We start from the raw sequence: 25,151 nt of genomic DNA, 5'->3' as shown, positions 1-25,151 counted from the left end.
TTACTCCTTTGTCCTTATATATCCCCTATCTCAGCATTATAGCATATCCCTATTTATATATATATAGCATCTGCTATAGTTTTTGCTTATATACGTATGTATATATATCGGTTTTCAAGCTTTGTGTTCATTACTGATTTGACACACCTATGTTGAGTTTATTGATTTCACCATTCATTGATCAAGAAGAAGAAGAGGGTTTATTTTTATTCGTAGCTTCAGATCTACACCACCAACACCGTCAGCAGCGGCGGCAGACACCGTTAAAGATGCGTCAATTACTTATCAGTTGCGCGGAGCTTGTTTCTCAATCTGATTTCCCGGCTGCCATTCGCCTTTTGTCTATTTTATCCTCCTCGTCATCGCCTTCCGGCGACTCCATTGAGCGGCTCGTTTACCAGTTTGTTAGAGCGCTTTCTCTTCGAATCAATCGTCTTCACCACCACCATCACCACCATGGCCTTGCAGGTTCGAGCTTGATGAGGATGATGAATGATATTAGCTTTCCGATAACGAGTACCGCCGGTCCGGTGAATTACGACATTGATCCGTCGTTACAGTCATGTTATCTTTCTTTGAATCAAATAACTCCGTTCATTAGATTTGCTCATTTAACAGCTAATCAAGCCATTCTTGAAGCTATACAAGTAGGGCAACAATGTATACATATTATTGATTTCGACATCATGCACGGTGTACAATGGCCGCCGTTGATGCAAGCGTTAGCGGAACGATCAGCCAACACTCACCACCCACCGCCGATGCTTCGAATTACTGGAACCGGACACGATCTCAACATTCTTCACCGAACCGGCGACCGTCTTTTTAAATTCGCACAATCATTAGGTCTCAGGTTCGAGTTCCACCCGCTTTTAGTCCTTAATGAAGATCCAACATGGATAGCTACTAATTTTACTTCCATGGTCACGATCCTACCCGACGAAGCACTAGCTGTTAACTGCATGTTGTATCTCCAACGGTTGTTAAAAGACGATTCTCGTGATATCCGTCTCTTCCTCCACCACATGAAGGCCTTAAACCCCACCGTGGTGACCGTCGCCGAAAGGGAAGCTAACCACAACCACCCACTCTTCTTACAAAGGTTCGTTGAGGCCTTGGACTATTACACCGCCATCTTTGATTCTTTGGAAGCAACGTTGCCGCCTAATAGCCGAGAAAGACTCGCGGTGGAACAAATATGGTTCGGCCGGGAAATAGTCGATATAGTGGCGGCCGAAGGCGAGAATCGAAGAGAACGGCACGAGAGATTGGAGACATGGGAAGTGATCCTTAGAAGCTCAGGGTTTATCAATGTTCCATTGAGTCCATTTGCACATTCACAAGCTAAGCTTCTTCTTAGACTCCATTATCCTTCTGAGGGTTATCAACTTCAAATTGTCAACAATTGTTTTTTCCTAGGTTGGCAAAATCGTCCCCTTTTCTCTGTATCTTCATGGCGCTAGCTATATACATTTAACCCAGCTCCTGTTACAGTGACGTTAAAATCAAATCCCAAAACCCTCACTATGCATGCATGGCTATAGCATATACGTTGCATGAAAAATTCTTTTGCAAGAAACATCTCTTTCAAGGGAAGCTAAGGCCATGGTGTTCCTCCATCTTCAAAAACCCAGGTCGGGTCGGATCGGGTAACGAAATACATTGACATAATGGGTTTTTTCCCCCTTTTTTCGTCTTTATATAGCATTAAATCTTATTGCTTTTTAATTAAATTGTGTAACCAAAAGGGATCTTTCTTTAAATCCACTAATGTTTGCCAAAAATACCTTAATTTATTCCATTGAGAGAAAGAAAAAAAAGTTTCAAACTTTTGAACCATCATATGGGATTGTTTGTCTCTTTTTATTTGTGCTCTTTTTTTTAAAATTTTTTTAAATATTTGATGCTGTCTTTTCTTCTTTGTGATTGAAGTATAGGAAAGAGTGATAGACCTTAGTATTTTGTTCCCCAAAATTCCTTTTGATGGGTAGGTTTTCAAGGGGGTTATTTGTTTAGTGGAATTAAGTAAGGGGGGATATGCTTGTTTGTTGTGTTTGAGATTGCATGGTTACCTTAATTTCAGCCTTATGTCCCCTCAACAAAACCATAAAAGTTCACAAAATAGAGGATTTTATGCTGGGACTTTGCCTCCTTCATGCCCATGCAAGTTTCAAATACCCCTCCTCCTAGCTAGGAATCTCTCGTGTCCTGTGGAGCTCCATTTTGGACCACTCTCGTATGCTAAACATTTGTTAAACAATCAATCACTGCTCTCAATATATCCATTTGTTGAGTAGCCTTTGTTGTTTTATTCGTTTTTCATCCAATTCCCTTTAGCTGATTTCATGAATTTTTGTCATCCTACGGTTCTATGCTTCTGTTGGAAAGCTGGTTAATATTTGATGCTCCAGATAATCATATAGTTATTAGCAAAATAATATTCCTTTGAAATTTTTAAATTTTTTTGATAAATAGATGTGTTATTGTCTTAGTTGATTGTGTATTCTCTCAAAACATATATATTATGAAAAGTTTAAATGAAATAGGTTTGATCTTTCCAAAATAGAGAGTATCAAATAAAACCCTAAAATTAAATAGATTGAAAGATTAAATATAATAAAATATAATTAATAATTAAGTTTATATTCATATTATTAATAAAATATAAACAAGTTTTGAGTTGACATCAAAAATATATTTATTTAATCATATATATTTTTAAGAAATATATACATATTTTGTGTTTATGATTCGACTCCATTAGATCCGAAATAGAAAGGATCCAAATGTTGGGAGATAAGGGTATCCGGGAGGGGGGGTTTAGGTAGCTGACAGTGATAAGATGGTAACAAGAGGGTGACGACGCCTTAAATATTATTATATATGTATCAGAACGTGTGCGCACAGTTAAGGTTTTGCGTGTTGAGGCGGCGTTGTTGCACAGAGCTAAAACGAGGGGTGGTAGGGGTGGGGGTGGGTTTGGTTGCACTGCACGCATGGGCATGGCCGCATGACAGGCTCTGTTCCATCCATCTATCTTTCCATTCCCTCTTTAGACGTAACCTCTCCTTTGCTTAGCTCGCCCTTATGGTCCTCGGTGTTTTTCGTTGAATCCACCCAGAAGGTTTTGATTTAGTTGATTTAATTAAATAAATTATTTTAAAACATAAAAAATAAAAAAATAATTCATGAGTAATTTAGCTTAATCATTTATTTTAACTTAAACAAGTTAACTCATTGATTTTCAATTCACTTTTGAAAATAGTGATTGCGCATAGTAAATGAGTCAACCCTTTATTCTAAATTGATACACCTAATTAGTTTTCGGTCTAGTTTTGAAAATAAAGGCTACATGCACCCAAACGAATCAACTCTTATTCTATATCGATATCCCAATGAACTTTTCAATTTAATTCTGAAAATAATAACCACACATACTTAAACGAGTCAACTTATTTCTTTTATTTATATAATATTTATTTTATATATAAACTTTTGAAATTTTTAAATAAAAGAATATGTAAGTACACTCAAACTCACGAGGCTGAATGTGCAAATCAGCTCACTCGATTTGCAATGATGTTGGAAAATTTTTCTGTTGATGAACTAAGCATAATTTAAGTCAATGATGGAGAAAAGCTTAAGTTGTTCTTTTATATGTTTAGATTGTTGTTTATTTTCTTTTTTTACTTCTTTTAGCTGATAATAATCATTGCAAAGCAGGTTGAAAAAACATAATATAGAGAGGGAAATGATGGGTTTTTTTGCATGAGATGCGATGAGGTCATGAGGATATTCTTCTGTGAAAAGTTCCATCTTTCTTATATATAGTATTAATTTTGTAAGGATATAGTGATAGGGTATCTTCCTCACCTTTTTATAATATATTTCCATATACATATAAATTTTTCTTTATTAAAAAAATACCCACAATTTAAGAATAAATTAAGAATAGTCCTGGTTAAAATGTCAAAGTTTGATATTATGAGACTGTTGGTGTCTCAAACTCAAGTCTCGATATTGTATAAATTTAAGTTAAGTTTTATTTGGATATATTTCAATCATAATAATTTGATTTTAATTATAATCTTCGGATATGTTTGTAGTAGAGTTAACAATAACAATTGGGGAAGGTAAAAGTATTATGTAAGTTTCTGTATTAGGAGTCGTATTTTACTCTTTTATTTAAAAAATAAATAAATTAGTTTCTACACGTTAGATTAAAAAGTAAATTGATTATTTCTATTTAAAATTTCTCTATTTCTATTGCTAAAAACTAGTGTAATTACGAATTAATTAAAATAGTTACACAAAATGTACCACATGTATTTTATCTTGACATACAAAAACTGATTTTTAACAGTAAAAACAGATATCATTTTCAATAGAAAGACTGATTTATTGTTCGATCTAACATATAAGGATTCATTTGCTTATTTTTTTTAATAGAAGTGACAAAATATAATCCAACTCTAAGTCCAAGAACTTCTATAATACTTTTACAACTGGAAGAGTTTAGTATTATATGATACACATGTAAAACAATATATTAAATATATATTTATAAAAAATTATATAAAAACCAAATAATTTTTTATTAAAAAGGTTCAGTTGAAACTTTAAAACATTTTTTTTCAAGCCTCGTTAGAGTAATATTTTATAATAAGAATATAAAACAAAAACAAAACCATTATCATATCAATATTTGTTATTTTTTAAAATATTCTGAATTATTTCGTATTTGAGTTTTTATTTTCTTTTAGGGTGAATTATTTGAATATTTAAAGTAATAGTAGCATCGCATTTCGCACCAAAATATGAAGGAAAAGGAACATATAGGTAGGAAGATAGGGGGGGTTATAGGGACATGCCAAGATAATTAGGTTTGATGAGGGCGTGCTCAGCAAGTAAACCATGAAGTAAGAGTTGGCAGTGACAGGACCAGGCCCGCCCACTCTGTTCATTGTGTCCTTCATTTTCAGATTATATAATAATCCTAATCCAAACCCATAATCATAAATGTATAAATATCTAATTCAAAATTATAAAATCATCTAAACTGAAAATAACTTAAACATAAAAGTAATTCAAACTAATCCAAAAGACGATATTATTGAGATACACAGTTACGAACCTCAAAAATTATTTTAAGAATTGAAAAACCAAGATTTTTAGAATTGGACCGATGACCAAACTGGTCAGGCCATCAGTTTGTTGGTCTATTCGGTTCGATTGATTTGTCCAGTTCAATTAAATAAATCTTTAAGAAAAAATAAAAATCTGATTCAATCAATTTTTTACACATTTCAACCGATCCGTACTTCTCAAGCCAACCGATCTAATGACTTTCTCCAGACTCGTAGCTCAACTAATTTCCAGTCCAACCTAACAATCCAGCCTGACTTAAACATCATTGAGTAAAACTAACAGAAGATACATTGGTTCCATGATTCGAAAATTTTAAAATCCAAATTAACTAAATTCCAACCAACACGAGCTATCCAATTGACCGGTTAAATCATATCACTTTCTTCCGTTATCAAACTGAGTTTAAAAACACTGCAAACAGAAACACCATCATCACCAATCTCTCCAATCAAAAATCCAAAAACTAGAAATGAATAATAACAAACAAAAGTGAGAAGCATCTAATTCTCATAGCTATTTTTTTTTAATCTCGCAAGGAACCTATGTGCTATGCACAAAACGAGTCATCAGGTTTACCAAAACTCAGATGAAAGCAGTCCGGCCACCCCTTCGACTGTGTCTATCGTATGTGGTGTTGAATTTGTCGACCAGCTCATTCATTGTGCTGCAAAATAGTAGAATAGAACATCCCATCACTTCCATCTTTCACCAAAAGCATATGGAAAAGATCAAGTTTCTTCATAAAAGTACACATAATCTTACCTTGAACAGTTAGTGAACATAGCAAGATAAGTAATCAATAATGTGTCGTTATATTCCTGCACAGAAAAAAAAATTGTTAGTGATCAAAGGATAAAAACCGCAGTTTTCAAAAGCAAAGTGAAACTAGCCCTAACATTAAAAAATATGTTTATTTTCAAAAGCACCAGTTTTGAGTAGATCCCACCACCATAATATGACTGAAAGTCCAACAGGCTTTCAAGTTATAAATTGGTCTTCCAATTCTTCGCATAAGAACTGGTACTTCAGTTTGGGGATTAACATCTTGAGGGGATGGTGGTCCATTTTAGAATGGCACACTTTGAAGGTGATAATGACAAATTGGCTAGAAGAATCAAAACATCCCCCACAACAATAGGTAGAAAACAACTCTACCTTGTTATTACAGTTAGCGGCACTTTACTAGCTCGAAAAGATTTTTCCTTTTTTCTAAAAACGGCTCACCATTAGAAAGTCATCTTGAAATTTTTCTGATTCAACTGCAGGTAACCTTCGGAGGAGGCTTGATACTTGCCTTAACAGTGAACTTTCGCAAGGAATATCACCTGAAACAGGGAACAAATTCTATTACCATTAACTCAGGACGCCTGATCCACAATAGCCCAAATACCAATGAAACTTAGTCATAGCTTATCCTCTAGAAGTAATTTATCCAACATCAATGGGAAATCAGAAATGACTGGTCATAATCATAAAGACAATCAATGATGACGTCTATATCTTTAAAAAAATGCAGGACAAGTCCAAATCTAGTCTTCAAAACTTCATAACAAAATGAAAAGCTATACTCTTATTTTGAAGTATTTTCTATGTCTAGAGCTTTCATATGCCTCTACAAATATATGCTTCTTTTCTTAAAGAAATGTCAAAACAACCTTTCAAATGTTAACATAATTCCAACTAAATTTAATTTGTACTACAATTACAAGGAATGGGCAAATACCTTTTTGCATTCCAACAAGATATTGATGAAGCACCCTGATTCTACTATTCAACATCTTGATGGCGCTATGTATACCGGTAAGCTGAGCAGCCACTGGATGCAGGAAAAACATACAAACATAAACAATTCCCTGATAATCATAAAATACAAAAAAAAAAGGGGGCTTCGATCAAATACGAATATCAGTTTTGACAGAAAATGCTACAAGCAAGCAAGCTTACATTGAGTTGCTGCTGAACCTCCAGATGGCTTTAGATGGGCAACATGATCCACAGAGATCCTTTCTGCTTCAACTGTCTATAACACCCCCCCCCCCAACAAAACAAAAAAAAAGGCGATCTCAGCAAATCCCAATTGGTGAAAATTAAAAGAAAACCAGGTAGGTAAGAACGACAAGTATGAACCTCAATTGTGTAGCTTGAACGGACAAAAATAAGCTGTGGAACCCCATCTATGACATGCAGCTCTTTTATGTTGAGATGATGAAGAAGAAGAATAGTAATTGTTATTGCCAAAGAATAACCGGAAAAATAAAGTTCATCAAAATTGCCATAAACTAGAGAAAGACATTGTGTATCCTCATCGAGATGAAATTTAGTCTAATACACATCAAGTCCATGGACTTCCTTCAATAGGAGATAAGTATGATTTCCACAATTAGTCAGAAATAATTTATAGTCAAGAGCATGAATTGATAACTCCAAGATAAGGATTTCTTTTTTGGGTTGGGGAAGTTAACATAAATGAATCAAATTAGCAAATATAGGGCACAAAAAACAATAATGAAGGAACCAATTAGATTGAGACCAGATCAACTAAACTCAACAAATCTTTCAAAATTAAGAAAGGCTACATACCACTTTCATAAATTGTGACGGGAAGATCCTTTTGGGCAGGATTGATTGCAGGATTTAGAAGCACATAGAGAGGGCTTTCATTAATATCCATCAACTGTAACAGAAAATCATTAGTGTTGAAATGCATTACATAAAGAAGAAGATTCAACAAGATCACCATCACAAATAGTTTACATATGAGAATTAAAAAAAAAATCATTATAAAGTAATTGCAAATACTGGATGTAATCACTATGTTCTATCAATGCTTGCTGATGAAATTCAAAAATCAAAATCATTTAATTAAATTTTAACAAGCGAGGAAAATGGTTGAGAAAACATACGGCTTTATGGAAATGCATATCAGATTCCTGAGCATCGCTACCGGTAGAGTACCATCCAAGAACATAAAAGTGAGGGAAAACCTTCTTATCTGGAAAAATATAATAATTTAAACACATTGTTAAATCCATAACTAAAATAAATAAATAGATGACTCAATGGAATAGAATAGAATACAACAGAATTATACAAAGCTCTTGTTTCTTCTCGAGGAAGGACCGGTCGAGGGAACGTGTAGAAGGATCGTAAATAAGCTCGAAGCTATTGAAAATCTCAACGGTTCGACCTCTTTGGACACCTATGACGCAACCGTAGACTCTAGGCGGTGGATTTTGATTGTTTTCGCCACCGTTGCTGTTGTTATTGTTATTATTTGAGGTGGCGGCGGAAGAGGTGGATGTGAGTGACGGAGGAAGGCTCAACTGAGACTTGACACGAGTGTAGTGATCCGATATGTTTACGATTACCAACGGATGAAGCTTGAAGGTGAGGCCGCTGCTCGACGATGACGCCATTGTTACCCCTTTTCTTGTTTTCTCTTTAATTTTACCAGTCGACGGTTTCGGCTTCGGCACTCTTTTAAGTCTCTGCAATTTACTTTTTTTATTTTTATATTTCTTTTTCCTTTTGGGTATTTATATATGATACTACTGAACAAACGAGTGAGCCCACTTTTCCATTATAATTACAACTGTTTACATGTCCGTGACTCGCACGGCCCAGTTTAAGCCCAAAGGTGTTCATGAGTTCGGTTAAGTCAGTTTTGTGCCGAGGTTAAGTCAAATTTTTTAATATTGGATCAATAGTCGAATTAATTAGACCACCAATTTCTCAACCAACCGTCCAGACGATTCGATTAAACTAAATCATTAAAAAAATTAATAGAATTTAAGAAAATATTAAATTTTGATTGGTTCTTTCGATTTTTTAGATTGGTTGAACTGGTCCAACCGATTCTCGACTCAATCAGTCCAAAAACCTTTCTACAAATTATTATCCTGGCCAATTCTGATCTAACTTGTACGTCCAGCCAGTTCGATCAAGTTTAGATAAATTTAGTTTAAGCATGATATTAATTACACTTTCTACTTGTCTAAATCTAATTTGGCCTGAAACATGGGTTTAAAATTCTATTCAAATTTGCCCATGTTTGTAAATAGTTATCGAAACCTATTTTAAGCTCAGCCTTATTATTTCTTTTTTTAAATATTTATATTATTTATAATTTAATATTTTATATTTTATATATTTTTTATTTATTAAAATTTTATATATAAACAATCTTAACAATTCTTTTTAATATCTACATTATAGTATCAGATAAATGATCCCTATTTTAAATCAAGTTTTAAATATGATTTTTTTTGTTAATAATAATTATATCAATAAATTAAATTTAAGGCATATTTCACATTAAAATTTGAAAGAAAAAAAAGATTTTTCTGCCATAAAAAAAAACAAAGGTAAAAATATATATATTTTAAAAAATCCATCATGTTCATAATCAATATCCAACTAAAGAACTCACAATTGGGATGATGACGATCCGGTGTCTGAGAACTTGATCGGTCACCTTATTGGCTCGGAAAGGTAAGGACTACTGCTTTAGATAGACAGTTCCATTTTCGAGATAAGAATGCCGTCACTATCGGCATACAACCATTCGCCATCACGGATTAAGCTTCCGGCAATGCTGATCGGGATATGCTTTTCACCAATTGCCTTCTTATTTGATTTCAAGGGATTAGATCCCAATGCTCGGACGCCGATATCGCATGCATTAATCTCATCCACATCTCGAATGCACCCGTTCACTACGATACCAGACCAACCCATGTTTTGAGCCGACTGCGCCAAGTTTCCTCCGACCAAAGCACACCTTTTGCTTCCCCCGCCATCTATGACTAGAACTCTTCCTTCACCGCGGGTTTCAAGAAGCTGCCTCACCAGGACATTGTCCTCAAACACCTTGAGTGTTACAATGGGTCCTGAGAATGAACGACGTTGCCCGTATATCTTGAAAATCGGTTCTAGAGCACGCAGTTCACCGCTTGCCAAAAGCGCTGTGTTTGAATCACAGGCCTCGGCAGTTGCAAAGGCAGCCATATATGTTTTCCTGCAGGGCATATTCAGTTCATTTGTAGGCTAAAACAAGCAGGCAAAGATGAATCATATGAAATACTTTAAGTAAATCACATACAGTACAGCATATCCTTTGAACTCTTTGCCATGCATTCATAGAGCATATTACAGAATAAGTTAGAAAGTAAAGTTGTCTCAAAACTTAACAGTCGCTCCTCCAATAATTCCCCCCTAACGCACCCCACCGAAGTACTCCAGATGTTAAAGCATTTGGTTTTCAAAGCATCAATAATAGAACAGGCGGTCATATGTTGTGACGATTCCAGGATCTAATTTCAACCAATGGAGATCTTTTGCCACTAAACCAATGACTTAGTTAACTTCAACAATAAACATTTCGATGTTTTCATCCAATATCAAAATGTTGCAAAGAAATAAGCGATGATAACTGAGAAAAATCAATTGAAGGGTTTAAGTCCTAATTAGTTTCTAGATTCTCCTAGATCTAACTATTTGCAACATCCAGGATCAACATTATCGGTGCATATTTAGCAAAAAACAAGCCACAAAGACAATCTTCAAACAAAATACAGTTACAAGTGAATGAAATAATCTGTGTATATATATATATACATATCATCAAGATCTCATGTGTTTCAATAATGAAACCCCGGTCTTAACAAAAATAAAAACACTACCAACCAACAAGTGTTGCCTATAATAATAACACACTGCATTTCAAGGGGATGTAGGTTTGAACCTCGAAAACAACAATCACGAATCCCGAACATGGATAATAAAACGGACATAGAGAATTAAAAAACAAGTATAAAACTGACACCTTCGATAGAAATCTTTGAAATATCTCGCAGATCAAGATTTTGTCTCTCGACTTTAACGAGAGCCAGAAAACACTAAAGAAATGTGGCTCACAAATCGGAAGCGCCTCACCTACTATAGAAAACGTGAACATTTGCCGATGGTAGGGCATGAGTTCAAACCTCCGAAATGCGGATGCTCACATCTCATTGAAAGGTGATCGTGCGTAGTTCATCTCGATGAGGAGCTCCCGCTCCAATGAACCTGCTGCCTCAATCACCCAAGCACTATACAAATTCGGGAAACAAAATCTTGACCTGAAGAGGGAGTCGACCTCCCTTCAACAGGATTAAAAGGTTATTTGTTTCCATTACTTCCATTAAATGTAATCACCATCTCTTGTTTTCTTTTTCTTTAATAAACTTCCAATGGATAATGTTTCAAATTGTGTATAAAGAATGATCAGCTTTACTGAGAAACTTAAATTCTATGTACAGAAAGAATAAATATATGCATATATATATATGGTAATGAAACTGCAAAACCATAAAGTAACACTTCTAAACGGTAAGTCACCAAAATTCAACCAGCAGATCAGAGAATCAAATGAACTTACTGTATCAATCTCAGCTGCACAAACAATTATCTGAATTTCGAAGCAGCTGATCTTCAAATCGATTGGGTCTTTGCTCTGTATATTGATATAGTATAATTGTACAGACCATGAGAACCTTAAAAAGAGAAAACTAAAGAAAACAGACAAAAGGATCGCGAAGCCGAAGGCGACGGGTAAAGGGGAAGATGATAAGGCCTTAGTTATCCGTGCCCGCTGGTAGTTTTGCTGACAACGTGTGTCCGCACACCACTGTCACGGCCGACGGTATTCGGCCCTTAACTTCCGGCCCTAATTATATTTTGGGCCGATATGCCTAAAAATCAGTCGGATGGGCTTGAATTCAGATGGTAGGATCCGATCCATCAAGATTTTATGCCTAATTGGTTGAATTAATGAATTATGATTTTCTACATGAAAATTTAGGACCTTGGTGCGTTTACTTGCGATTAATGTAAAAATAATAGTGGCAGTGAGATTAAATATTGTAGCTATACTATAATCTGAGTAAAAAAAAAAGCTAAACGCATCGTACTAGAGGCAAACACCCATCCAAAGGGACTCTTAGTAGGAAGCTATGAATTGTATCACGATGGATTGACATATAAGCTAAAAGAAAATATTTTTAAAATTATATTAAAATGATTTAAATAAAATTTTGGGTAAACTATACTGGTAGTCACCCGATTATTAGTAAAAAGAAATTTGATAACTCAATTATGAAAGGTTACAAAATAATCACTCAAATTGTTATATCAATAATTATATTAGTAATTTACGAAAATTATATTAAATTAATATTTTACGTATAAAATTGGTCAAAATCAAAGTTCATGTATAACATTGCACATTGAACCAAAATTCCTGTGTAATTTTGAGATTTATCCCTAAAGGGATTAGGATTGCAATTGTGCCATCAACCTAGAAGGGCCAAAGCCCATGTCTAATACCTTAGCTACGCCCCTTACCCTACGTTTGTATGAATGTTGAAACCATTTATGATTAAAAAATTTGGAGGGCATAATTTAAATGTTTTACAATTTTTCAAGAGTGTAAGGAGAAATTTACCATTTGCACCGGTTCATGTGTAATTATATTAAATTATTTAAATATTATTAACTTAATTTATTTCTTTTTTCATTTCTAATATTATGTCTAAAATAAAAATTTTAATTTTCTAGTGCAAATTTTAGCCGCAATGTCAAATACTTAAAAAGGTACCTTTTTCGCAACACTTTTTTTCCGACAGAACTTTTCAATAAGATCAAAGCTAAACAAAAATTTTATGTGATAAAATTAAATTGTATATTTTTTAGAGAGCTAAAACATATAGTTTTATTATTTTAATAATTTATATTTTTTTAAAAATTAAAAAACCGATGGTATGTTTGATAATTTGAAATTTTAAGTGTTAAAAAATTAAGTACTATATTTTTTTCTGCTAAACTTTGTAAGTATTGAATTTATATTAAAAAATTATTTGGTAAATTAGTAAATATAAGTATTGAATATAATTATGTTGCTCAAAGTAAATATTGTTTTTTAAAAGATTATTTATTTTTATTTTAATATTATTAATATTATATTTTATATTATTTTGGATAGTTTTGGATGAAAAATAAATATGGTAATTTAAATTTTTTAAACAAAAATTATTTAAATTTTTCAATAAAATAAAATAAACTTAATATTTTTTACGTTAAGAGATAAGTAGCTACTTGCCTATTTATCTTATTCAACCTTTTTTAAAATTTTATATTAAATAAAAATTAAAATGATTATCAAATACATTTTAAATATTAAATGTTGAAAATCTTCAATTTCAATGAAAAATAATTTTTATCATATACTAACTTAAAATTTCATAAATTTTAAAGTACCAAAAATAATATTTCTAATTTTAGGAAGGCTGAGGCCTTGCCATCCCCTAGTGTCACTTTTGCCTTTCAAAAGCACTTCTTAACGACAAAAGTAATGCCAATTTGATTATTCGTAAGAGTATCAGGGATTCTCTTATATTAGGAATCGAATTGTATTTTGTCATCTCTACTAAAAAAATTAAGAAATTAGTCATTGTACGTTAGATCAAATAGCAAATAGACCATTTTGTTAAAAATTCCATTCAATTCTACTATTAAAAATTTGTTATTGTACATCAACATGAGGTACATGTGGCATACCACGTGTCATTGTCTGATATTCCATCAACCATGCTAGTTTTTAACAATACAAATAGATGAAATTTTTGACAATACAGTAATTAATTTACTCATTTTTTAATAAAGAGAACAAATATACGTAATTTAACTCTTAATACAAACAACTCTATGGCACTTTTATCTTTCACCGACTAGAGTTGTTCATGGGTCGGTTTGGGCCCTAACAAAAATTTAAGCCCTATTGATAGGCTCGGGCTCAGTCCGGCCCAAAAAATGGACCTAATTTTTTGCCCACTCGGCTCAGATTATAGATGCTAAATCCAGGCCCGACCCATATTAATTATAAAAAAATATTTTATTATATAAAACAAATTTAAAAAATATAATATATCAAATACATTAAAAACATTAAAACAAATGTTTCCCAACAAATTTTAAAAAAAAATCATGTATCCGGGTCGGGCCAAAAAAAAAGCTTACCCAAGACCCAACTTGTTTAAAAAATAGGCATCATTTTTTGTCCAAACTCATATTTCAAGCCTATATATTCAAACCCTCACATTTTTTAGACTGACTTTTACGCATGATCGAATGACCCGATCCATATCTTCTCAATTACATTATATTTAGGATCTAAAGTAAGGATACAAGCTTCCATAAACATGTAGGAAATTAAGTTAGGGTTTGGCTGTGATTTGATGATCAAAAGAAGAAAAAGTAAATGTTAGGCAAAAATCAACTTTCGTTATATGCACCAATCATTAATATTAATATTAAAACTGTAAAATGAAATGATTAGCAGGATTTTTATTTTGATGTGATGATTGATACGGTTCTTTGGTCTTAATTGGCATGGGTCAGTCAATCGGTCAGTAAATATAACATAAAAGAGATTTGAATGTAAGTCTTTTTCTTCTTTATTTCTTTATTCATTTCTGACAAAACTGGGTTTCGGTCTGTTAATAAGGAAACCTCGGAAACACCAACATAGAAGGTTAAAAATAGTTGGAAAAAAGGGACCAAAGACAAACTTGGTCAAACTTTGTGTTTTTGACCCATTTTTGGCCTTCTTTTTCGGTTGGGGTTAGATTGTTAATTCATATATATTTCGGTATTTAAGTTTGATTTAATGCTTAATATTGTATTTGTTTTTTTTATTGATTTGATACGGGAGTTTGATTTTAATGTTTAAATTGATATTCAAATTAAATGTCTTTATACGACTCGATGAATATTTGACGTGTTTGTTCTTATAAAAATATTATTTAATTAGGATAAAAAAACTTAATTACCAGATTGAACATCAAAGTCAAACTTTGGTATTTAACCAGGGCAAAAAAAATTCAAGTATCAAATTAGAAAAAATTAGGTACCAAATTGAACATTAGTGGCAGAGGCCCTGACCCCCTAAAATAAAAAAATTTCCATTTAGGAATTTATAATTTATAAAATTTTAAATCAAAATGATAAAAAATTAATTTAATCCTTTAAATTTTATAAAAAAAATATAGGCTATTAAAATTGTGAAATTGTATTTTTTCTATCGTAAAATATATACAACTTAATTTCAGTCCCCAAACAAAATTTCTAGCTTCACCTTGATTGGAACCTATAAGAAAATCTGATGTTGTATATAGTATTAATATGTCAGTAACAATGACAATGCAATACAATGCAGTAGCAGTAACGCAACAGAATACTTGTAATCAAACAAAGTTAAAAATTAGAAGAAGAATTTTGTTGATGCCTATATAAACAGTTTCCTTAAGACAAATTCGTCCGCTCCTCGATGCTTTGAGTAACGTTGGACGTCTGTCTCCCAGGATACAACAACAAACGATCACAGTAGTAGCACAACAACAATGATCTATCAAACACAATATTGCCTTTCTCTATTACCGGGAGAAATGAATTTAGAAGGAATTTTTTATATTTATAGTTTTTTGATGATATGTTTTGAAATCTCCTAACTTGGCTTTATATAGAGGAGAGGAAATGAATGAAGAAATTTGTTGAAAAATTAATAGATATGAGTGAATAGAGACAGTGAATGAAAAAATTTAATATTAAACCAAGAGATACATTTTTATTCGAATCATTTTTAGTTACACTTGTTTAAAGGTTTAAAGCTAATGAGTTCGGTTTCTTTTATAATTAAATCAATTTTAAACTTTAAATGAATTGAATCAAAGTTTTATAATATATAATATTTATAAAATAAAGTTTTTATAAACTGTCCAATAATTTTCACCGTACTTCTTATAAATAATATAATTTGCCCATTATTTTTGAATAGATGAAGTAAAATACAATCTGAGTTTTAGTACTTTAAAAAATACAATATGAGTTCTAGTACTTTCAGCCATCACTTTATGATCGAATTTGAGATAAATGTGCCCAAAACTTAAATACAAATGTTACACACTTTATCTATGATTCGATTGATAAAAGAATTATTAATTAACGGAATAACGGTGCACTTAAAAAGTAAATGAAAAGTTTACGTAAGAAATATATTTATTAAAATTTGATATAAAAATTAAATGAGAATTTCGCTAAAACAGTAAAATTAAATGTTTAAATTTTACATTGCATAATTCAAATCTCATAATTAAGTTCTTAAAACGAAAAAAATATGGGGATCAACTATATAATTTAACCTAAAATTTATTGTTTGAAATGGTGATTTAACGTTTCACGTCAACTTACCTTTACACTGTTAACGGTAATTAACGGTTCAGTGATTAAAATACTACAACACGTTAACGTAAATGACTAAAACATAACATTTCAAACATAACTAACTAAAATAAAATAGAATATAATATAATACATTAAATTATTGTTATTAATAGAGATAACAACACCAAATTCATCATCAACCAGTCATTATCTTAATTCAATTTGTTTCAAGTCAGGGCATATAACTTTTAAAAATGATTTTAAAAGAAACCCACATGTTTATAGTTTTTTTAAATAAAATCCCTTTTTCATCTTTTTTTCCCCTTTATTTAGATTAATTTTATTAAAATTTAAAGTATGAGTATAGTATGAATTACATCAATTTTTTAGTTTAAATTCAACTCATGCATTAAATATTCCTCTACATATCACATGGAATATATTTAAAAGAATATGTTTATTTCTATTACATAGGTAACTTGAATCCGATGGTGTATAATTAAAAATAATAATGTCATTGAAATTTAAGAGAATCGTTTTTTTAAATAAAAAAAACACGTTGGACTCGACCAAGAGCAAAGCTAGAATATTTTTTTTTAGGGAGATCAGAATTAAGTTGTATATTTTTTTATGTTTATAGTTTTTCAATATTCTCGAGGCTAAAGTACAAATATTTCATTTACTAAATTAAAATGTTATAAATTTTAAAGGGCTAAAAGTGATATTTTTCATTTTAAAGGGATCAAGGCTCTTTCAGCCTCCCTAACACCACCCCTAGCCCAACTTTTCCATGTGATAAGTATAAACATGTTTAAAATATGATTATTGTGTTTTAAACATGGACTATTATGATTATTAATTATTTTGAATAATGTTATTATAGATTCTGATTATATCTGCTCTTTTTGACATAATGCTTAGAACTATCTATAACCCCTCCCCAACTCATAAATAGGAGGATAATGTGCTTTAGCACACTCGAACCTACGTTCTCCTACATTAACAACAATGTTCATGCTAATCGAGTTAAAACTCGATCAACAAATATGAACTATTATTTGATTCATTACCTATGAAAATATAATATCAAGTATACTTTTGAAATATATTTAAAAATCTTAAAAATAAATAAACAAGGCACATGCTATCATTTAGTTTTGCTTGGATTTTTTCTTTCCATTAATAACATACCTTATAGTCATCCTTTAAAATATAAGCTAACCTCATATCTAAACAAACATTTAACACATAAGTTAATGGATAGTTGGACAAAATGACCTAATTGGTAATAGGGATGAAGTTAGAAAATTCTTTCAGGGATTGAAATTAAATTGTATATTTTTATAAGAGTTAAAATGCAAATTTACCATTTTAATAGTTTATATGTTTTTAATTTTTAATGGACTAAATAAAGAATTTATTATTTTTGAAAAGTTAAAATGTAAATTGTCATGTACTAATTTTAAAATTCATAAATTTTAAAAGATAAGAAATATGATTTCCCATTTTAGAGAGAGTGTCGAATGTTTGCCAATACCCTAGTGGTCAACAACCAATTCGATTCGAAGAACTCGATAAAAAATTTAAATTTTGAATTAAATAGTTCGAGTTATTCGGATCAACTTGAACAAAAAATTAAATATTTTGGTTTAACTCGAATATGAATTACACAATTCGAGTTATCTGAAAATCCCAATAAGAAAATATAAAATTACGTCGTTTTGATAAATGTTTACCCATTAAGTCAAAAGACAAAACCATTATATTGTTTATATTGTTAAATAGTATTGTACTTCATTTATTGGTTAAATATCCAGTCCATGTAAACGCAACATTGAATATGAATAATAGGATTCGTTAACTCGATTTGACTTGATTTGATTCGATTCGATTCGAAAAAATTTCAAATTGAGTTCGATTGCTAAAATAGGATTCGTCAACTCGACTAACTCGAAATTTTTTGATTCGATTCGATCGAATGCTCACCCCTACCATACCCTCAACACCGCCCCTGATTTAATGAAAATTTCTGAAATTTGTGAATTAATTTAAAATAGTGTAATAATTACGAGACATGTTGTGAAATTAACCCTTTATTATTATTATTAATTATTAATTTACTGTAATTAAATTAAATTAAACTAACCTTGGGAGCTCCGACACCCTACCTGTCAATCCATATCCAATTGTCCTTTTTTTATTTTTGTAAAAAAAATAATTTAATTTAATTTCTATATTATATATATTTTGGTTTTATTTGCAAAGGGCAACGATTAAGGGGGCACCTGCCAAGTGGAAACACTAAAGAAGCGGTTATAACATCTTCACTTTGCAAGGCTATAGGCAACAGGTGTTAGGCACGTATTTATTAATTAAAATAATAATTTAAATGCCAGCCAGCGTTTTTATTTATTTATTTATTTATTGGATTTAGAAATAAATAAAAAATTAATTTAATTAAAAAAGAAAAACAAATTACTCTCTAATTAAGGCAACAAACAACACAGCATAATCCATATCATCCTCTCAACCGGCTAGCTGGCTGGCTGAGCTTCCCCAATCACCGGAGCGGGGCCCATTTTAGTCATTTTCTATTCTGTTCCAAAGCTGAAAAACCCATACACCCTTTAGCCCACTCCGAAAACAAGAATTTAAAAAAAAAAAAACCAAAAACAAGAATATTACAAACTAATTAAAACAAAAAATGTAAAAAAATAAAAAAATAATCTGTCTAACTTTTTTCCTTTTATTTTTATTATTATGCTCCTTGCATTAATTAATAATTTAATTTTAAATTAATAATTAATTAATTTCCATTTCTTTTCATTCTTCAAAGATTCCATTCATAGAGAGGGTCCACCACGATTGCAATACCATCTCTTTTTTTCTCCCTCTTTCTTCATCTTCCTTTTCTTTTTTTTTTTTTAAATTTTAATTTAAAATTCACATTATTTATTAAGAATAAATATATATCATTATTTTATTATTACAGATACTGTAAATGCATCTGTTTCTCTTGTAGTTTTCTCCATAGAAGGAAAAAAAAGGAACATCATCATTAAATCATATATCATATCATTTTTAGACTAACCCAACAAATTTTCAACAACAAAAAGAAAAAAAAATTATAATTTTTTTTCCAACTATGATGAAGAAAGTTGGATGCTTTTAATTTCCATTTGTAATGAAGAGAGAAGATTTGGGTTTTTATCTTCTTCCTGCTCTCATCATGGTTCTTTAATCAATCAGGTAATCATTTGTTCTTTTTCCTTTTCAATTTATTTCTTCATTTATTTGTTGAAATAATGCCATTATGTTATGTGTTTATTGCAAATTTTGAAGCCAAATTCTGGTGTTTGAAATTGTTTTATGATCTTTTTTTTTTTTTTTGCTTCCAAATCTTACAAGTATTTTATGCTGTTTTTGGATCTTTTTTTTTAGCTTAACCCAGCAATGATTCAAATTCCTTATCATTAGATCTTGATGGGCAACAATTTTGATTACTTTTCCTTTAAGATATGTTCATCAAATTTGGAATATTTTGTTTCCTTTTTTTTTTGGTTAATTTAGGGTTCTTATGTTAAAAAACAAAAGCAGAAAAAGGGTAATAACATGAACAAAAATGGAATCATTTCTAGTTTTTTTATCTATGGATTTCCTTTTCATGATATATGTATTCCTTATTCATTTTGGTGAAGCTGAGGAGTGAATGTAAAGCTTTTCACTTTTTTTTTTTACCTTCATCTTCTTGTTACATAATTTCTCTTTTATTTTATTTTATTTTCCATGGAAATAAGTGTCTTTTACAGTATGCTTATAAAGTGGGAATTGCCTTGGTTGAATTGAAGTTTGAAGATTCTAATTTTTCACATAATTTCACTTTCAGTTCAAGGACTTATTACATCTCTGCTACCGGATTTCGGGACCAAAACTGCGATTTTTCCTGTTGTGATTTCAGCATATATTTGTGTTTTTTGGTTGTTCTTCTTTCAGGAATTCAACCATCTGCATTTTGAAACGAACCGATATTTGAGCCAAGGGGGTTGGAATTTATCATGGCCGGTATCGATGATAACATTTCTATTATCGGAGATTGGATTCCTCCTACTCAGAGTCCAAGGACCTTTTTCACAGTTATGTTAGGTGATGATAGTGGTTCAAAACAAGTGTCTAAAGCTCCTCTTGAAAATAAAAGTGAGGGACTCTTTCTGGGAGAGAATAGTGATAAAATGGATGTTAACCAAGGTTGTGAACCGTCAAATGAATCGACTTTTGAGCAAAAATCAAGTACACGGGCTGGTTTGTTGGAAAGGATGGCAGCCAGAGCTGGTTTTAATGCTCCGAGGTTGAATACTGAAAACATCAGGTCTACTGATACTTCGCTTAACCCCGAGATTCGTTCTCCTTACTTGACAATACCTCCTGGTCTCAGCCCTACAACATTGCTGGACTCTCCGGTTTTTGTTTCGAATTCCTTGGTAAGTTTGCTTAACTTGAAAGTTTTAGTACCATCATAATTCTGCTTTTTGGAACAAAGTATCGATGGTATCAACAAACAACTGTTGTGGTCACCCAGGTCCATGATGTCCATACTCCACTGAAGGCATTTGCAATCCTAAAATCAATCTTTTGATGTTTATTGGATTTATGTTGCATATGAATTTCTCGTTGTATCACTGCAGGCACAGCCATCCCCGACTACTGGAAAGTTCTCATTCATTCCTAATGTTAATGATAGGAGCTGTATCCCAGAGTCTCGTGATAAAAGTGAGGATAACTATTTTGAAGACATCAATGCATCATCATTTGCCTTCAAGCCCATTGCAGAATCGAATTCCTCTTTTCTCCTTGGTGCGACGAGTAAAGTATGAGAGAAAAAGATTTAATGAATAAAAAGGTCTTTCTTCGGAAATGCACAATGTTATTCGCATTTGTTCGTAACCCATTTTCCTTTCGACTGCAGGTTACTCCGGCCAGTCTTCCTCAGCAGTCTTTTTCTAACGTTGAAGTTTCAGTTCAGTCCGAGAATTCTCAGCCATCTCGAAGCGTAGACCCGAGGAAACTGCAACAACAAAACAGCAACATGCTTAGCCTTCAGGCAGATTTCTTGAGGTCATCAACTGAAAAAGATACGGGGAGTAACAACTCTGCAGACCAAAGGGTCTTTGATCCCGTTGGTGGGAGCGTTGAACATTCATTGCCTCTTGATGAGCCCCAGGATGAAGAAGGAGATCAAAGATTCAGTGGAGATTGCATGGCTGGTGGTGCGCCATCTGAGGATGGATATAATTGGAGGAAATATGGGCAAAAACAAGTAAAAGGGAGTGAATATCCTCGTAGTTACTATAAATGCACACATCCAACTTGTCAGGTTAAGAAGAAAGTCGAACGTTCTCATGAAGGTCACATAACGGAAATAATATACAAAGGAGCTCACAACCATCCCAAGCCTCCACCTAACCGTCGATCATCCATTGGATCATCTAACCCATTAATTGACGTGCAACTGGAACTCCCCGAACAAACTGGCCTTCAAAATGGTACAGATGGTGAGCCTGTTTGGGCAACTGCACAGAAGCCAATGGTTGCTGCTACTCATGATTGGACGCATGAAAACATCGAGATGACATCTTCTGCAACTATATGTCCAGAGAACGGCACTGCACCGGCCCCAAATGGTACTCACATTGAATCAGGTGATGCAGTGGATGCCTCATCTACATTCTCTAATGATGAAGATGAAGATGATCGGGGGACACATGGCAGTGTCTCGTTAGGTTACGACGGTGAAGGAGATGAATCTGAATCAAAGAGAAGGTTTACATCTGATAAAATGTTTGAATAATATTGCTATTGAGATCACTATGTGAATGTTTTCGTGTTTTATTTATGCCAGGAAAATCGAAGCCTATACAACAGAAATGAGTGGAGCCACACGAGCTATTCGTGAGCCTAGGGTTGTGGTCCAGACAACCAGTGAGGTAGATATCCTAGATGATGGATATCGGTGGCGCAAGTATGGCCAGAAAGTAGTGAAAGGAAATCCGAATCCAAGGTTTCTTTTCCTTCCGTCATTGTTTTATCTTGTATATCCTCTCAGTTTACTGCTCTCGACTGCTGATATAATGCTGAGCTCGTTTGCTATTGTTTCAATGCAGGAGTTACTACAAATGCACAAGTGCTGGCTGCACCGTGAGGAAGCATGTGGAGAGGGCATCACATGACCTTAAATCAGTAATTACTACTTACGAAGGAAAGCATAATCATGATGTTCCGGCTGCTCGTAATAGCAGTCACGTCAATTCTGCTACTTCAAACACGGCAACCGCCCTCGCTTCTTCTTCTGTCCAAACCCATGCCCACAGGCCAGAGCCATCACAACTTCACAACAGCATGGTTAGACCGACATCATTCGGTCCATTTACCCTGCCTGGAAGGCAACAACTGGGGCCTTCACCCGGCTTCTCCTTTGGAATGAATCAACCAGGCCTAGCAAATTTGGCAATGGCTGGATTAGGCCCTGGACAACCGAAGATGCCGGTTCTGCCTCTTCATCCATACATGCCTCATCAACGCCAGGGTAACGAAATGGGTTTCAGGTTGCCAAAAGGAGAAGCAAAGATGGAACCGATGTCTGACCCAGGTTTGGATCTATCCAACAACACATCAGTATACCAGCAACTAATGAGTAGGCTGCCCCTTGGACCACAGATGTAAAATTTCCTTCTTTTTTATTCAGTTCTGAGAAGAAATAGAAAGCATTTATGTTTTCAATATAGAAATGAGCATTTCATCAGTGCTCATTTTTTTCTTCCATATTATATTCTCTTGATTTTTGATGACTTGAGAACATAAGTTGAAATTATTATGAAATGCAGTACTATTTTTCCTCCATTTATGTCTATTTGCCACCTACATCATGTGATAACGTATTACCAGAAGTGGAACTGTAATTGCAACTGCAAACAGTAGTTGTTGGAACTTGATTTCTTTGTTGGCTACCAACTTGCCAAATATATTAACTATAGACTTGTTCTGGACATGGAGGTTATCAATGTACTCATAATATATATATTCAAATGGTAATCTATGAACTCAAATTAGATAGGAGACAACAACCTTCAATTGTAGTCTTTCTACTTTAGAGAAAGTGAGTCTTCATACATTGAATGGTCACCTTAGCATGTAATAAAATATTTTCCATGCCCCTAGCAAAGACTGTCAAGAGTGTGGACTTCCATACTTTCACTGCTATCTTTCATGGTATTAGAGGTGTAGGACTGGTCCCATTTAAGTCAGCAAGTTGTTGTGGTTACTGTTATGTTTGTGGTCTTTTTGTTGCTGTTTATGTTTGTTACACATAGGTTAAGAATCCACCTCCACCAAATAAGGAAACCTTGCCGAGGAACCTTCATGCCCCACCTAGAATCAAGTTTACGCCAAGCTCAACTATTTTGATATGATTGTTGTCGCTTATCATTAACATACCCTATAACTTCATTATGTCAAAGGTAAATTTAAAGGGACATGTAAGATCATTAACCTCTAAAATGGAAAAATTGTAATTCAATCCTTCATTAGTGATGAAATTATAAATTAATATTTGATAAAATTTTATTAACCTCAAAACGAAAAAAAAAATTGTTTAGTCCCTTCAAAAATGATGAAATTATAATATTTTTACCTATCAAAATTTTATAATTTAATTACAGCCCTTCTAATTTATTTTTTAAATTTCCCCTAGCATCACGTCAAGTCATGTAATCAACTTAACAAAACACCACTTTGAATGATAAACCTACCAATAAGAGTACATATAAATGTTCCCCTTATATACTCTTTCTTCTACCCCTCTCTCAACTCCATATCCTTTTCAGTTTTCTCCCTCAACTTTACAACTTTATATAGGAGTGTATATATATATATGTATGTACATATAATTGTGTGGGAAGGTGTATAATAGTGGCAGACAAATCAACTAGGTTAACAAGGCCAACAATATAGACAATGCTTGCCTCTGCTACTACATACAGTAGGAGCCAATATGCCAACACCCAAGCAATGTTAAGGACTATTGCTATATCACGTACTAAATTCTATAATCTATTGAACCAAAAAAAAAAAAAAAACTCTATAATCCATGGTATTCTCCATATTAAACTCTATAAATAATTTATATATTACTCTATATTAAAATAATTTTATCTTTTAAAAAAAATAAATGTAAGATAATAAAGTTAGTTTTTCTTTATTTTTTCTTATGAAAAAACTGATTGAACTATTAAAATTATAATGATACTTGTATAGCAGTTTACGTATATTTCATTTTTGAATTAAATATATATAATTTAATTTTTACAATTTTTTTTTAAATTTATTAAATTTTAACAACTTTTTTTTGAATTTTTTTTGCATTATCAAAGTTAGAATTTACATTGAAACAAATCATAACATCCATACTATCTCAATATTATTTATAACTTTTGATATTTTCAAATCAATATCCATATCTCAGTTACACCAAACCGAGTAGCTTAACTCGTTTCATAACATTATTGTCCCTCAAGGCTCATTCCACTCAATCCGCATGGTCTTTCACATGCTATTATTCATTGCATTCAATTCATCAAATCGACATGATTTATTCATTTTTCCAATATCAATTAAAATAATCAATCACATGTAAAATAGTTTACAACCCTTATCAACTGATCACAAACTCAAGACGGGTACATAGATCATCTTAT

The 25,151-nt window shown here is 32.4% G+C and overlaps 4 protein-coding genes across 7 annotated transcripts; 2 read left to right on the top strand and 2 right to left on the bottom strand.

Annotated features, from left to right (window-relative positions):
- Positions 1-149: 149 nt before the first annotated feature.
- LOC107919721 (scarecrow-like protein 18) lies at positions 150-1,463 on the top strand. Its single transcript, NM_001327158.1, is given in 1 exon segment — positions 150-1,463. A coding segment is annotated over 1 exon segment (1,314 nt).
- A 3,798-nt stretch (positions 1,464-5,261) lies between these two features.
- On the bottom strand, positions 5,262-8,564 carry LOC107920239 (COP9 signalosome complex subunit 6a). 2 transcript variants are annotated; one of them, XM_041099509.1, is made up of 10 exons: positions 8,240-8,564; positions 8,052-8,140; positions 7,729-7,822; positions 7,276-7,337; positions 7,093-7,168; positions 6,872-6,964; positions 6,373-6,473; positions 5,911-5,966; positions 5,725-5,812; positions 5,262-5,559 (listed from the first exon to the last, which is right to left on the bottom strand). In XM_041099509.1, exons 1-9 carry the CDS (start codon positions 8,562-8,564, stop codon positions 5,731-5,733), a joined length of 978 nt encoding a protein of 325 aa, XP_040955443.1. In that variant the 3' UTR covers positions 5,262-5,559; positions 5,725-5,730. The 2 variants fall into 2 exon arrangements, with proteins under 2 accessions (XP_040955443.1, XP_040955442.1); XM_041099508.1 differs by having other exon boundaries at positions 5,262-5,812.
- A 933-nt stretch (positions 8,565-9,497) lies between these two features.
- On the bottom strand, positions 9,498-10,155 carry LOC107920241 (putative 4-hydroxy-4-methyl-2-oxoglutarate aldolase 3). The gene has a single exon (XM_016849842.2). It carries the CDS (start codon positions 10,153-10,155, stop codon positions 9,655-9,657), a length of 501 nt encoding a protein of 166 aa, XP_016705331.1. The 3' UTR covers positions 9,498-9,654.
- A 9,219-nt stretch (positions 10,156-19,374) lies between these two features.
- Positions 19,375-23,298, top strand: LOC107920274 (probable WRKY transcription factor 2). Of its 3 annotated transcripts, none has more exons than XM_016849892.2 (6): positions 19,375-19,653; positions 20,398-20,882; positions 21,087-21,269; positions 21,368-22,221; positions 22,301-22,459; positions 22,563-23,298. In XM_016849892.2, exons 2-6 carry the CDS (start codon positions 20,460-20,462, stop codon positions 23,119-23,121), a joined length of 2,178 nt encoding a protein of 725 aa, XP_016705381.2. In that variant the 5' UTR covers positions 19,375-19,653; positions 20,398-20,459; the 3' UTR covers positions 23,122-23,298.
- The last annotated feature ends 1,853 nt before the right edge of the window (positions 23,299-25,151 follow it).

This window comes from Gossypium hirsutum, chromosome D08 (genome assembly GCF_007990345.1).
Source record: "Gossypium hirsutum isolate 1008001.06 chromosome D08, Gossypium_hirsutum_v2.1, whole genome shotgun sequence".
Lineage (NCBI taxonomy): Eukaryota > Viridiplantae > Streptophyta > Magnoliopsida > Malvales > Malvaceae > Gossypium > Gossypium hirsutum.
This window is presented reverse-complemented; position numbering and strand designations above follow the sequence as displayed.

Excerpts from the sequence above, each read along its gene's own strand:
- LOC107920241 (XM_016849842.2), bottom strand. The coding sequence starts at position 10,155 with ATGGCTGCCTTTGCAACTGCCGAGGCCTGTGATTCAAACACAGCGCTT.
- LOC107920239 (XM_041099508.1), bottom strand. The coding sequence starts at position 8,564 with ATGGCGTCATCGTCGAGCAGCGGCCTCACCTTCAAGCTTCATCCGTTG. Across the intron at positions 8,141-8,239 it reads CGAGAAGAAACAAGAGCTTT|ATAAGAAGGTTTTCCCTCAC; the intron begins GTATAATTCTGT and ends ATATTTTTCCAG. Across the intron at positions 6,474-6,871 it reads TCTTGTTGGAATGCAAAAAG|GTGATATTCCTTGCGAAAGT; the intron begins GTATTTGCCCAT and ends TCCCTGTTTCAG.
- LOC107920274 (XM_016849892.2), top strand. The coding sequence starts at position 20,460 with ATGGCCGGTATCGATGATAACATTTCTATTATCGGAGATTGGATTCCT. Across the intron at positions 21,270-21,367 it reads TCCTTGGTGCGACGAGTAAA|GTTACTCCGGCCAGTCTTCC; the intron begins GTATGAGAGAAA and ends TTTCGACTGCAG. Across the intron at positions 22,460-22,562 it reads AAAGGAAATCCGAATCCAAG|GAGTTACTACAAATGCACAA; the intron begins GTTTCTTTTCCT and ends GTTTCAATGCAG.